General features: G+C 34.1%; 3 protein-coding genes across 8 annotated transcripts; 1 reads left to right on the top strand and 2 right to left on the bottom strand.

The window, feature by feature from the left end:
* Positions 1–110: 110 nt before the first annotated feature.
* Positions 111–7,832, top strand: LOC116341803 (RNA-binding protein 39). 6 transcript variants are annotated; one of them, XM_031769102.1, is made up of 11 exons: positions 111–550; positions 1,196–1,241; positions 1,958–2,091; positions 2,219–3,164; positions 4,754–4,839; positions 4,927–5,040; positions 5,236–5,316; positions 5,378–5,749; positions 5,815–6,133; positions 6,196–6,465; positions 6,533–7,832. In XM_031769102.1, exons 4-11 carry the CDS (start codon positions 3,024–3,026, stop codon positions 7,154–7,156), a joined length of 2,007 nt encoding a protein of 668 aa, XP_031624962.1. In that variant the 5' UTR covers positions 111–550; positions 1,196–1,241; positions 1,958–2,091; positions 2,219–3,023; the 3' UTR covers positions 7,157–7,832. The 6 variants fall into 6 exon arrangements, with proteins under 6 accessions (XP_031624962.1, XP_031624964.1, XP_031624961.1 ...); XM_031769104.1 differs by having other exon boundaries at positions 1,958–2,062; XM_031769101.1 differs by lacking the exon at positions 1,958–2,091 and having other exon boundaries at positions 111–287; positions 404–550; positions 2,821–3,164.
* Positions 7,750–10,344, bottom strand: LOC116341804. Its single transcript, XM_031769108.1, has 4 exons — positions 10,263–10,344; positions 9,319–9,516; positions 8,388–9,243; positions 7,750–8,097 (listed from the first exon to the last, which is right to left on the bottom strand). Exons 2-4 carry the CDS (start codon positions 9,410–9,412, stop codon positions 7,872–7,874), a joined length of 1,176 nt encoding a protein of 391 aa, XP_031624968.1. The 5' UTR covers positions 9,413–9,516; positions 10,263–10,344; the 3' UTR covers positions 7,750–7,871.
* A 115-nt stretch (positions 10,345–10,459) lies between these two features.
* On the bottom strand, positions 10,460–13,275 carry LOC116341578 (homeobox protein extradenticle-like). The gene is made up of 5 exons (XM_031768725.1): positions 13,040–13,275; positions 12,084–12,377; positions 11,696–12,014; positions 11,372–11,630; positions 10,460–11,209 (listed from the first exon to the last, which is right to left on the bottom strand). Exons 2-5 carry the CDS (start codon positions 12,328–12,330, stop codon positions 11,069–11,071), a joined length of 966 nt encoding a protein of 321 aa, XP_031624585.1. The 5' UTR covers positions 12,331–12,377; positions 13,040–13,275; the 3' UTR covers positions 10,460–11,068.
* Between the last annotated feature and the right edge of the window lie 1,042 nt (positions 13,276–14,317).

A 14,317-nucleotide genomic window follows, 5' to 3' on the forward strand; every position in this document is an offset into this window, starting at 1 on the left:
ACCGGTTTTGGACAACCCTGTCGCTGATCGAAACGCCATTTATGTATGTAGTACTAACGTTGCGTTTGACATGTTTGACATGCGTTTTCATAGAGCATTTACAATAAAAGGAAATGTTGTAAGAGTGTTCAGATGAATTAAGGTACGTGTTCCATTCGCTTGTACTTGGAGAAAAGTGTGGTTCAAGAATAAAGAGAGAAAAAAAACCGTAAAACTTTTGATTTCAATTTCAACTGATTAATTTGCATCGATTTCACTGTTTCGATTGCAATTAAACAATCGAAAAGGTAAAGAGAAACAAAATTCGATTTCGTTTGATTGGAGAAGAGAAAAAAAGCACGCACTTTTTGTAAACCAGTATCGCACACTGTGAAAATCGTCTTTTTCGCAACTTTATCGACAGGGAAATACCCAGACAGTTGATAGACAGTGAACAAACATCGATTAAAATACACCGTTGTGGATTCTGGTGCAGTAAATAAGGAAAAATAAAACAAAAACAATGGCAGAGGATTTCGACATCGAGGCATTGCTAGAGGCACCGTACAATGTAAGTACCGAATTAAAAGAAAATACACAAAATATCCCAACAAAACAATTTCAGATACAAATTCCATATAGATATATGTATATTGTGAATAATAAGCAAAAAAAAAAAGAGAACAGTATATTGCAAGACAAATAAACAGAAGAAATATGATTGTGTATAGAATGTAAGTCAATTTCATCGAATAATATCTAGTACACGGTAAATATAAATGCAGTAACACACACTCAAATAGACGAAAAACTTATACAAAACTTCGACACACAATTGTTATTTTTTTAGACGTTTTATTTTTCGTTCCCTTTTGACTGTCATGAAATGATGTCTTGTTTCTTATATACATACAAGTTCTTTTTTTAATTTCGTTTTGTAAAATGTATACCGTTGAATGTGGATTTTTTGTATATTTTTTCGCCATAAATTATAAATTTTTTTTTCTCTCGTCAAATAGAGATTTGAGAAAATTGTAGAATTTTTTTTTGTCACCAGTGATCCCATTTTTTTTGTCTGTATGTATGCGATTAAGTGTGAAACCGAAATAAAACCAAACACATTTAGATTGATAAGCTAAAAAAAAATTCAGAACAACCAAACAAACTTTATAAAGTAACAAATGCACTCAAATATCCTCGTTTTACATTTTTATAGAGAATTGTTGATAAACCAGCAACTGCATCGATCGAAAACAGCCGAGGTACTTGAAACATAACCAAAAATCGTTTTATTTAAAATCGTCTCTGTCTCATTGAAACCAACAACTATTCATAAACGAGAGAAAATGTTTTCACAGTGAAAACCGATTTGAACAATGCTGTCGCCAATATTTTATTAAAAAGTCTCTTTCGTCTCTTTTTTTTTTCTTAAAAATCCTAAACTCGATTTTACATCCATTTGGATGTGTTGCCAATTCCATTTTGTCCCATGGAATGTTATTCTCCAGTACAGTTCAGTATGTTTTCTCTATCTATTCTCAAAATAGCCATTGAGCTCAAATACAAAGGTCAAATTCCAAATTACTTTATTCATGTACTAATTTCAATGCAATTAACTCTGTAATGCGACTTAAGAGAATTTTTTCCGCTTTTAATATCAAAAACAAAATTCAAAGAGTTTTTTCATGTTTGAAAAAAGAAAACGCTCCTTCCTTTCATTCCATGCTCGTTCGTCGTCACATCTTTGCATCATCCGTTCAGTAGCCAGTAACCAGTTTGATTATTTTCTTACTAATAATTTTAAAAATAGTTTTTTCTCTTTACTTATATATTTGAATTGAAAATTAGTTGAAGAATTTTTTTTTTTTTTTGAAAAAATTACATATTATTTTTTTTTTGTAAATGAATGAATTGCAAATGAAAAACAAAATCAAAAAAAAAATACAAATTAAAAACAAAATGAAATTTCTCGCCTCAGGGTACCATCTTCAATTCTTGAACCGATGTTAAACTAAAACCTCCTTCCGACAGACAGTTGTGGAAAATGTGATCCGTATACCAAAACAAAATGCATTTTTGTCTGGTACTTGAATTTAAATGAAATCAGCTGTGGTGATTTTTAATTTCATAAATCAAAAACAAAACAAAAAAAAAAATCTTTTTCAAAAAATCTTATAGATTTTGATGAAAATTAACTATTATACGAGTATGTATAACGTTCTGCTCATCTACCAACTAGGTGTCGATGTCTCAACCATCCATGGTGTTATGTGTACCAGTGTATTCTCTCAAAAAAAAACCTCCACACACAAGACACAGACAATGTCACAAATGAACCACGAAGCACACACACAATCACGAACGTGTTCGAAAACGCAGCTCGATTTCGAATTGAATTTCTCTTTTTTCTAGGTGTGGAATACAAATCATCAAATGCCAATTTCATGATCTATTATTGCAATTCATGCAATCGATATGCACAAACTAAAATGGTACCAAACAACTCTAAATTGAATCAAAAATAGAAAAAAAAAAAACATTTCCAAAACCAAGCAACCTTCAACTTATTTTTGTTAGGGACTTTCGCATTCAACGACCAACAAAATCGTTTTTTGACTTTTGAACTGACCCAAAATGTTTTACATTTTAATAATGTCTATTTGTTTGGGCCTGACTTATCAAACAGCAAGGTATTACTTAGCACGAAAACAAGAGAAAAAAAAATGTGGTGACATGCAATACACATCTCGTTTCTTCCCCTCATTTAAAACATCATACTCGTTTCTCTGTTTTATATGAAATATCATATAGTTGCATGATGTATAGAAAATAAATTTTCAGAACGAACTGAGTCACGAAGCAGTGAGAGTAGCGTTAGTATATCCATTAGTTCAAAGGGCAGTAAAGTAAGTGAAATTGGCAGTCGTAAGAGACGATGGAGTTCAACTGAATCGATTGCTTCCACTTCCTCGTCGTCCTCATCGTCATCGTCTAGTTTGAGATGTTCTGAACAAGCAAGTGAATGCTCTTCGAGCGAACGACGCATGTTTAGTCCGGCTTATTATAGACGTTCAATTGAAAGAACCTATTACAAACCAAACTATTGCCCATGGTCTCGTAACTCATCAAGCGAACGAGATAGTACCATTGAAAATACCACAGAAAAAAGATCATACAAACAATCTGTAAGTATACACCGGATGATAAAATGTATTTGACATGTGTCTTCTAACTAATGCCACAACATTGCTTAACCATAATATCCGTTTGAATGTTATGTGTCACACATTTTCTTCTGTTTTATTAAGATAATCAAAAAAAAATCGAAGCCGTTTGGTACAGTCAGTCCGAAATAGAAATTAAATGTTTTTTGGGTCAAAGAAGCAAGTCAAATGTCGAAAACCATTTTGTTGCGAATGGAATGAGTATTTACACATACAAAAAAAAAATCACACGTCGAGTGTCAAGAGTTTGTTTTATTAAAATCGGGTCTATCTTTTGCAGAACCATGATCGATAGTTGATCCACAGGTCTATACATTCGGTCGAGTCGTATATAAAATGTCAATTTGAATAAAAGAATGAAAGAAACAAAACCAATACACAAAATATTAAATCGAATATCGCTTATTCAAAATGCACAAATACAATAAAAGCGTCACATAATCACGGTAAGTTCGGAACAGCTCGCAGGTTGAAGTGATGAAGTGGCGTATACAGAGATCATCAAATGGAAGTGACAAGTGTCGTCCTCTCTTACAAATACAAATTCATTCATTCTATATATTGTTATATATATATTTTTTTTAAATTAGCTAGGACGCATTATAAATTTTTAGTGCATTTTCTTGAAAGCGAATTTAAGATATTCTATAGGTTTAACACATTCTCACCTCTTCAGTCGAACTATTATCACTCATATAATCAAATTACCTGTGCTTTTACTTCATTTCTATCTGTAAGCTTTTGTATGCTTTCCCTTGAACAACTTTCAATTTTATGTTACCATTTCATGCGTTTTTTAAATTTCTGTTTAATCAATGTATTTTTTACTCAATGTCATCTGCTCTATGTTTGAGAGCGATTTGCAAAAACCATCCAAAATATAATATACTCAAATAATATCGTTGAGTCGAGAGTAGAAAAATGGGTACCATAAAACAAAAGATATTCTAGAAAAAACCGTGTTTTTTCCCATCCAACGAATTTAAAAAATTCGTTATCAAATATATTTTATGTAATTCATAATTATTTCTAAATGTAGCGCATAAACAGAAACATTCTTCTTTTTTTTGAAAAAAATAAAAAAATAAAAATGTAAAAACATATTTTTGATTCTTTGATGAAAAGAAAACAAAATATTTATCAACGAAAAAAAATCATACATACTTTACATCTCTATTTTAAAGCCATTATGAACCTCACTAATTAAATTGAACACCATTTTTCTTTTTTTTCTTACTTTTTTTTGTTCCTGCTCTGATTGTTGTTTGGCCGCTCGCAAAATCAAATCAAATAAATGGTTTGGTGTGTGCAAAACGCTCACGATTCAATTGTTCAAAATGTCAATACTTCTATCACGACGACGCATACAAAATCAAATCCAAATACCAAACAAATCTTCATCACTTCTGCCCATTCTGCGCCAAAACATTAAAAAAACACTTTTAAACTGAAAAAAAAAAAAATATCGAAACCATTGTTTGCGACACTTTATCTGTGTGTTTCAATCCAAACTCAAAATAAACATACATTGATTGATTGATTGAATATAGGAGGATGTCAACAACACTGATAAATCGTCGCCGATCCATGTTTCGAGCAACGGAAAGAAGCGGGAAAATGGAAAACATCGATCCAGGTAAAAACAACATCGTTCAACATTCTCTACCATTTTTACAATTAATTATACAAAGCAAATAAAACTGTCGTTAAATTATTCTCGTAGAAGCCGGTCTCGGTCAAAGGACAAGGAACGGGATCGTGAAAGAAAACGTTCAGATCGGGACAAAGAAAAAAAGTCGTCAAGAAGAAGTCGATCACGTGATAAAAAGCGTTCAAGGTAAATTTTCACTTTTCCATTTCCATTTCCATTCCGTTCATGTACACTCTGGCTCACTCTTATCTGTCTCTAAAGAATATTAAACCGTTCTCTCATTTGAATTACATTTTGTAGCGGTTTAGTAGTATTTTTCAGATACACTGTATTAAATAGATAAATAGCATCAAATCAATAATATAAATTTGAATTTCACAGATCCAAAGAGCGTAAACGCAGTCGATCACGCAGCAAAGATAAGAAACGAAGCAAATCACGCGAAAGAAAAGTTCGCTCCAAGTAAGTTCATTCAATGCGTTGAATTAAGTGAAATATTTAATGTAAAAATGTGCATTTGCAGATCAAAAGAGCTTGAAAAGTCTCCTGACAGATCACGCGACAGACATCGATCGGATAGAGAGCGTGTGGAAAGAGAGCGAGAAAGAGAGAGATCTGAGAGAGATCGTCCTGAGCGAGAACGCCCAGAGAGAGAACGTCCGGACCGAGAACGCTCAGAGAGAGATCGTCCGGGTCGAGAGCGCCCAGAGAGAGAACGCCCAGAAAAAGATCGACCAGAAAAAGATCGACCAGAAAAAGATCGACCAGAAAAAGATCGCTCAGATAGAGATCGTCCAGATAAAGATCGCCCAGAAAAAGATCGACCAGAAAAAGATCGCTCAGATAGAGACCGTTTGGAGCGAGACCGCGAAAGACCGGAAAAAGATCGAAAAAGGTAAATTGATTTTTCAACAAATGTGCCAAAGCATAAAACACTAATCATCAAAATATAAATTTCAGAGATCGATCACGGAGTAAAGAGCATCGACGTCGTCGATCATCCCGATCACCAGATCGACGATTCAGACGCGGTCGGACACCGCCAAATTCAGCAAGTCGTGCTTATTCTCGTTCTGATGACGAGATTGATCTGGAAGAACGTGATGCTCGTACAATATTCTGTATGCAATTATCGCAACGAGTTCGGGCTCGTGATTTAGAAGAGTTTTTCTCTAGCGTTGGCAAAGTACGTGATGTTCGTCTAATCACGTGCAATAAAACAAAACGTTTCAAAGGAATTGCATATATCGAATTCAAAAATTCCGAATCGGTGGCATTGGTGAGTGAATCGAATCAAAATTCCTTTGGTACACCATTATTTATAAATGTTATTTTTTCCAGGCACTTGGTTTGAATGGTCAAAAATTGCTTGGTATTCCGATTAGTGTGCAACACACGCAAGCGGAAAAGAATCGAATTCAAAATGCACCACCAGTCCCACAACCACAGAAGAATCCATCGGGACCAATGCGACTGTATGTCGGCTCATTACATTTTAACATAACCGAAGATATGCTGCGTGGCATTTTTGAGCCATTCGGTAAAATTGATAGCATTCAATTGATTATGGATTCGGAAACAGGTCGTTCAAAGGGATACGGTTTCATAACGGTAATTAATACTCATACGATGCATTTTGATTTTTAACTAACGTTTTTTTTATAAAATTCAATTTCAGTTCCACAATGCAGAAGATGCGAAAAAGGCGTTAGAACAGTTGAATGGATTTGAATTGGCCGGTCGACCTATGAAAGTTGGTAATGTAACCGAACGATTGGATGTGAATACAACCGCTTCGCTGGATACGGACGAAATGGATCGTTCTGGCATCGATTTGGGCGTTACCGGTCGTTTGCAATTGATGTTTAAATTGGCAGAAGGTGCTGGACTTGATGTACCACAAGCTGCCGCAAATGCTTTACTTGCCACTGCACCTCAACCTCAGATTCAACCACAAATTGCACCACCAATTGCAACGCAATGCTTTTTGCTATCGAACATGTTTGATCCGATAACCGAAACAAATCCATTGTGGGACATTGAAATACGCGACGAAGTAGTTGAGGAATGCCAAAAACACGGTGGCATTCTGCATGTATATGTTGATAAAGCATCACAAGGAAATGTGTATGTCAAGTGTCCGAGCATAGCAACAGCTGTACTAGCTGTGAACGCACTTCATGGTCGATGGTTTGCGGGACGTGTTATTACAGCCGCTTATGTACCACTATTGAATTATCACGCACTATTTCCAGATGCAGCCACAGCCGCTAATTTGCTTCAAACATCGGCAAAGGAATAAATTTAAAAGAAACACACACACACACCCCCACACCCACACATATTCCAGAATATCGTTTATTCTAGCGTTCGGATTTTTTTTTCCTTTCTGTTATGGATCATTTTTAATCGATGGCCACTTTGGTTGTTCTATGTAGTTACTGTGCATAGATATAAGCATTTTACATAAATAAGTTTTAATTAGTGAGGAACATATTACTCTGCTTCGGTAAATTGGCATAAATTTTGACACAATTGGAATTTCGAAATTTCAACGACACAAGGATAAGATACGAAAATGAAAAAAATAGGAAGCTTTTTAAAGCGATATCTATAACTCAACTATCAAAGTCAAAATTTATTCAAAATCACAGAATAGTACGTGATTTACCATCAATGACTGAATAAATTCGAACGATGTGCTAATTGCAACTATTATTGATAGAGTGGTGTTCAATCACAGTATATACCATCAAAATAATGGCACAACACATGAATGTCTGCGCTCATTGATGATTTCAATTGCACTCTATTCAAAATTCCATCAAATTTGCATTGATTCATAATATTTTATGAATGATTCAAAAACACACAATAATAAATGGTAGGGTTAAGGAAATGTTCAGTTCAACAATAATTTTATTTTTCCTCTTAATTTGTAAAAAAAAGCAAACAACATAAACACCTTTGAAGTAAAATTTAATGTCTTTTTCTGTTGGTTAAACGATTTAGTATTCTTATGGTTTTTTAGGCGGTTTAACGGATAGAATTCCTTTATTTCTCAAATATCGAACGATAAATGGAGCCGAAACTAATGTTATGCTGATGCGAAACGGAGCAAACACCTTATGAATTGCATAGGCCACCACAAATGTACTGGCACCGGATGTTAGATTGTTTGATATTGTCGAACTCGTTGAACTCAATCCCAAATAATCCATAATTGCCACCATATCTAATCCACTGCAATGAATAAAATAAAAATAAAAAGTGAAAAGTTAATTGAAGTCATGTACAATGTATCTCTTGGCAACTTCTAAATCATATCATGTGTCATCCACATGCAACTTATTTAGAAATTATCACGTCATATTCAACAAAATATGCAACTCAATCACAAATGCACTGCACGTGTGTTTTCCATCACCGGATAAATTAATAACTGTCAGACAATTTATTGCAATCATCCAATTGGAGAAAATGCATAATGTGGATGCGGTGCTAGTCATTTGCTTACAATGTTCTTTTCATACCTGTTAACAAGTTGATAAAATATTCCGAGTGAAACGAGCGAGATTGCAACATGAAATACAAATACAGTCGAACCATAATCTCTGATGGCATTTTTCAATTTGGCTCTAGGTGTTAGTGCAACCACTTCAGTTTGTTCACTTTCATCCTTTGGTTTGGACTCATCGTTCGCATTTGATTTGGCTACATCTTTTTTATCAGAGAACATTCGACAGCTGACATTATGTGATGATGCATTCAAATGGTAAAACATTGGTGATTGATTGACAGAGGTAAGACAGGCAAACGACGATTTCATAGCATTCGATCTCATCAATTCCATCCACATTGATGAATTTCCATGCATGCAAGCATTATTTTTAAGTACATTCATACCTTTTTCGTTGATTGTGTTGGCCTCTTTTTCGTCATGTGACATATTCTTACGAACCTCACGACGCAAAGTGGTATAATGCGATGAATGAAAATCATGCGACATCCATTTGCTGCTTTGTGACCATTGTCCGCCTGGCATATTTAGATGCGTATAATTGTGCATACCACCAAATGGACTGGGCACATTCGACTGCATTGATGAATTCAAACTTACGGCACCAGTACAATCGTACGAATTAACGTGTGGATCGTCGTTCGATTTGGCATAATTCGATGAATCAATGGTTATATCAATGGAACGTGCATTCCATATATTTGTGGCAATCGCATTCGATGTTATATCGCGGGCACGTTGCGGTGAAAATTTCATCGACTCCGATGGATCGATATTAAGTGGCAACGGTAGTGGTTCGGCCATCGGATAATTTTGTTTCACCGACAAATGAATTCCTTGCGAATTTGATGAAGATGGCTTTATCGTTTCTAAATCAAAATGGAAGAAAAAACACATTTTATACACCGTGGAACGATATCGACGGGAAAAAAAATCTCACTTACTGTTCACTATTGAACTTGAGTACAATTTCGAATTGATCAAGCCATTGGAGGTGAGAGGTTTTCTCAAACTTTGCCAATATGATGCCATTTTCATTTGATTCGTTCACTGTGTCGATCGTTGAATGACTGACCAACAGAATGACTGGGACTATTCACAAAAGTACTATCGAGCCAAATATGTTTTGTATACGTAAACAACTGAAAAGAAGAAATAAAAAAAAACAAAGACAAAGTTGTTAATTGAATGATTCTCGCTCATACGATACATAGTACGTCGCATTGTAGTCGCCATAATGTCATTGACGTTAATAGTTCGTAAACACACATTTTATTCTGTCTTTCTCTTTCAATTGAATAAAAGACCAATTTAAAATTGTACACGATTAAATTCACGTTTCCTTTCATATGCTTACACACAGTATAGCTTGATGTTTTGCATGTACTCTTACCAATTTCGCTTAAGACATTTGCCAAAAATAGTAAATGAAATTTGGACTTTTCTAATCAAAACAGATTTTAAACGGATAAACAACAATCTAGTTTAAACTGGACCTTTGCAAATATTCGACACTGAAACTGATGCATAAACACATTAAAATCATTTAAAAAGCAACGTTCTGAAATAGCTTTAAAGAGATAAAATGAATTTTGTATTCGCAATGAAGCTAGCAATGAAGTCTTTAAGAAGAAATAGAAATAAAATGGCATTCATTGTGCTACCAGAGCTGCAACATTGTGATACTTTGTTGCAAATTGCATTTGAATATATTGGATAATATGCAGTGTGCATATCAATTGGAACCAATTAACAATGATGTGCTTCTAATTTTCTACATCGTCAAGTTCAAATACACTGGACACAATTTTCCGACACATTTAACCGTTTTATTCACAGTAAAATGTTCCGCAAATCAACAATTTGATGAGAAATTCTAACAACTTACCCAGCTAATAAGGATTTACACATTTGCCTAAATTGACAGGTATATACAATAAAAAAATGTAATCTACTGTCAAACTCAAGCCGCAAACGTCATCAACAAATACAAATAAAAACATACGTTGAACTCTGTCAAAAAAATCATCGGGAATGTAAACAAAGTTTATTTCTCGAAAAGAAAAATTTAGTGTTTTTCCTAGTTTTATTTCTTTTATTGCCTTTTCTGATGTCAATTTATGCACAATTCATTATATAAGTTTTGTTGTTCTTGGATTTAATTATGTGGTGATAAAAAAAATATTATTACTATTTTTTTTTCTTACAAATATTTTCCGTTATTGCATTTCTTAAAAAATCCTTATTTTTATAATCCGTAAATCGCAATTATTAAAAATGTATTTGCGGTGGCTAAACTGTTTTCGTATACTTTTGACGTCAACTTTGATTTGAAAATTGTTTCTCAAATAAAATTAGTAATAATAAGTAAAGTAAACACTTTTCAAACATCGTATACTTGTTTTCAAATATCAATTTATGATAGCACTAATTGAAGAAAGAGAAAAATGGTTAAAGAAGAATATAAATCGAAAACACAATTTCATGACGGCGTTTGGTTGAAAAACAGAAATTAACGCAATGGTCTAATAAACGGTTTGTGTATGAAACAAAATATTTACCTGAGTTTACCCATTAAAATGCTACCTAATAATATTGTGTAAATATGTGTGTTGGTAATCGTATGCTTAACTTTGAACTAAATGGTTTTTTATTTCACGCTGAATTGTGTGATATCGAGTTATCCGCTTTAATTTATGGGCTGTTATAGTCATAGAACGGGGATGCGCTAGCTGCTTTTTTCGCGGCGTACCTGTTTGCCTCCTCTTGCGCTTTTCCAATGTTCTTCTTATAACGAATACGTTTGTTGCCGAACCAGTTGCAAACTTGAGACACCTGAACGAAAAACATAAAAAAATAATGAGATTTTTCCATTTAATTTCCAAGACCTTTACGATTCCAATCCATATCGGCCATTTAGCCACTAAACCTTTAAATGCATTAACACATTCAATTTAAAGAGATGAAAGGTAATTTCCTCGACATTGGATGACTTACCGTAATACCACATTTGCGTGCCAGTTCTTCTTTGGCCTCTTCAGAAGGATATGGATTACTTAAGTGACTGTAAAAGTATTCGTTTAATATTTCTGCTGATTGTTTGCTGAAATTGCGCCGTTTTCGACGTGCATCCAAAAAGCGTGAGCGCAGTAGCATGACCGCCTCACATGTCGATTGTTTCAACTGCATTTGAATAAGATCGAATTTCTTGTGAATGATCTGAACCATACGCTCGATTTCTTTTGGAGTAATTGGTCTATCGATAGAAAAGTATTAGAATCATATCGCCTCAATTGAGGTATGGACATAATCATAAAGTACCTGGTACGACTTTGTTCACGAAGCAAATTCATCACATGAGTTGTAAATTCACTGCACGCATGTTCATATTTTTCCCATTCTTGATGGTAAATTAGTCGAATTTGTGCCAATTTAGCCCGATAATCCGAATGTTCGATTGCATTATCGGAGCCATCCAAAGAGTATGACGAACCTTGACTCGCTGCTGCTGCTGAAGCAGACGCATTTGCACCACCACCTTTTTCGGGACCAGCAATACCTTCAGCAATCAACATATTGTCCAAACGTAAGATATCTGTATCTGGCGGATCCAATTCTTGTGTATTACGCAGTGATAGTACTATAAAAACATTTTCAACATATCAATAGTAATATAATTGTTTCCGAGTGCAAATAGATCCGTAATTACCAGACTTATCCTTAACGTCGCATAGAACCTCAAACAATGCCTGCTTCATTCGATGACAGTTCAAAGTATGTTTTCGAGCTTGTGCTTCGTCCAACGATTGCTCAGTGATGATCATAATTTGATGCAGAATCTCGCCGATATCTTTGCGATGATGGGTTTCATTTTCACCAACTTCATTTGGATTTGGCATTCCATAACTCGGCATCGGCATACCATGGCCCATCATATGATTCGGATCGTTGTCCATTTTTAACCTTAACCTTCGATCTCAAATTGCAATTTATAGATATTTCTCTGTTTAATTGACAAAAAATTGAAATAAAAAAAAAACTTAGCGAACAATTGGATTTGGTTGAAAAAAATTAGAAACTTGATCTTCAATGGCAATTAAACAAAAGGCATTGAAAACAGAAAGGCGACAAAAAAAAATTATATTCAAGCCGGACTTCATGGGGGTTTGTTTGTTACGTTTTGCTCTCTCTCTCTCTATACATAAATTACTTTTTGCACATATGTAAATTTTCTTTGTTCTTGTTGTTTGCCAATTTTGTTTATTGTTTTGCTGAGAAAGTCACTAAGAAGATTACCATTGCCAAATAATCGAAGTCGAATTATACAAAATATATTGAACTCGAACAAAATGTATTTAAAAAATAAGTTCTGTTGAAAAATATAACTAAAGTCTAAAAAATATGAAAAAGTTGCATTTAGTCTTCTTTGATAAAATACATATGCCACAACTTGATGTCTAGCTTAAAGTAAACCTGTATGAAATACCATTTACCCTCTGATTTGAGTGCGTTTGATTTGATAGTTTTGTGAGGAACAATTTACAAACTCAAATTATGTTTGCTACATTCATTCGTTTAATCAACTTTATTCACTGGTATATGTATACAGTTTCTCAAAACAAGCAAACAAAATTTACAAAAATTCTTTGTTGTTGATACACTTACAGTAACCACGCACTCAGTACGGAACGAAGAAAAATGTCCACTTGACAATAATCGAACAGTTGAAGGCGCTTCTATTTCGTATACACTTTTCAATTTGCACAATAAATAAGAGCGCACAAATTAGTTAATCATCCGAAAAAGTCTTTAATTACTTTCTGGATAAAAAAATAATAATTTCTAAACTAAAAATGACACAAGCAACACCCATTTGCACAACAACAGCGGCGGCTGTCATCTATTGCTTGTATTCAAAAGATTTATACGAGTTCTCTTTTGTTTTGTTCTCCCTACAGAAGATGAATACGCATCATCGTACCATTGTCGTCTCTTTTACGTACAAAAATTGACATGGGCTCGTAAGTGAGACGAATATAGTGGGCAAGCATACATGCAATGGGTGCGTCTAACGAAAGCGGTCCGCTTCGCTCCTTCTTACACTAAGGTAACGCGTCTTAACACTGTTCATCGTGCTTCTACCAATCTACCATATAATAGTTTCAAATGTGAAATATGTTGAAAACTGGCCAATCTATCCATTTTGAATGCTTTTTTTGTACTGAGCAAAGTGATGATAGTTGATTCTTAAAATGAATAAACAAAATGTAAAATTGGTAATATTTGATGAATGTTTTAACACTATTTTATGTCAGCAAAACGCTTTGGACTATTGGCCGATCATCACAACAGTCTCTGGTTTCTCAGAGCAATATATATAAGGAGGAGCATATATATTGCCATGAGGAAGAGTCTTTGGTTAAAACATGATCCATTGACTGAATAATAGAAAGAGCAGCACATACAAGAAAAGTGCCCACACTATACTTTAGAACAAAATAAGAGCAAATTTGACTTTTTTCTTCTTACTACGCCTTGATATCAACATATGATTGTAAGCATTCATCGAAAAAGTTCTCCTTTTTCGAGAACAAGTCATGTGTCTTGCATGTAACTCATTTTGTCATTCTTCTGGTATTTTGTTAACGTGTATGTATGATCTCAACCCCCATCGAATAACTATATTTTTTATGCGGTGCATGCCTTATATATGCTTATGTTTAGTCATCGACAACCTCAACTAGGGCTGTCGGATTTTGTTTCTCTCTGAGATTTTTCTTTTTGTCTACAACACATTCAATCTTGTTCATTATTTAACGGAAGTTATTTGGTTCATTTTATTCAATATTAGTCGCTTGCCAACTTCCATTGGTTTTTAGTTTGAAAATTTCAAAATGCGATAAACGTGAAAGGTGTTTACTGTTAAGATGACAATAACAAAGT

The sequence above is a fragment of the Contarinia nasturtii genome, unplaced genomic scaffold (genome assembly GCF_009176525.2).
Source record: "Contarinia nasturtii isolate CC-2019 unplaced genomic scaffold, AAFC_CNas_1.1 Cnas_scaffold_745, whole genome shotgun sequence".
In the NCBI taxonomy this organism is placed as follows: domain Eukaryota; kingdom Metazoa; phylum Arthropoda; class Insecta; order Diptera; family Cecidomyiidae; genus Contarinia; species Contarinia nasturtii.

What these genes read in the sequence shown, in the direction of transcription:
- LOC116341803 (XM_031769101.1), top strand. Translation starts at nt 503, where the DNA reads ATGGCAGAGGATTTCGACATCGAGGCATTGCTAGAGGCACCGTACAAT. An exon ending in ATCGATCGAAAACAGCCGAG is followed by an intron (nt 1,242 to 2,820) that starts GTACTTGAAACA and finishes ATAAATTTTCAG; the next exon opens with AACGAACTGAGTCACGAAGC. An exon ending in AAAGATCATACAAACAATCT is followed by an intron (nt 3,165 to 4,753) that starts GTAAGTATACAC and finishes GATTGAATATAG; the next exon opens with GAGGATGTCAACAACACTGA.
- LOC116341804 (XM_031769108.1), bottom strand. Translation starts at nt 9,412, where the DNA reads ATGAAAATGGCATCATATTGGCAAAGTTTGAGAAAACCTCTCACCTCC. An exon ending in CTCAAGTTCAATAGTGAACA is followed by an intron (nt 9,244 to 9,318) that starts GTAAGTGAGATT and finishes ATTTTGATTTAG; the next exon opens with AAACGATAAAGCCATCTTCA. An exon ending in TTTTATCAACTTGTTAACAG is followed by an intron (nt 8,098 to 8,387) that starts GTATGAAAAGAA and finishes TATTCATTGCAG; the next exon opens with TGGATTAGATATGGTGGCAA.
- LOC116341578 (XM_031768725.1), bottom strand. Translation starts at nt 12,330, where the DNA reads ATGGACAACGATCCGAATCATATGATGGGCCATGGTATGCCGATGCCG. An exon ending in CGACGTTAAGGATAAGTCTG is followed by an intron (nt 12,015 to 12,083) that starts GTAATTACGGAT and finishes ATGTTTTTATAG; the next exon opens with TACTATCACTGCGTAATACA. An exon ending in CGTGAACAAAGTCGTACCAG is followed by an intron (nt 11,631 to 11,695) that starts GTACTTTATGAT and finishes TTCTATCGATAG; the next exon opens with ACCAATTACTCCAAAAGAAA.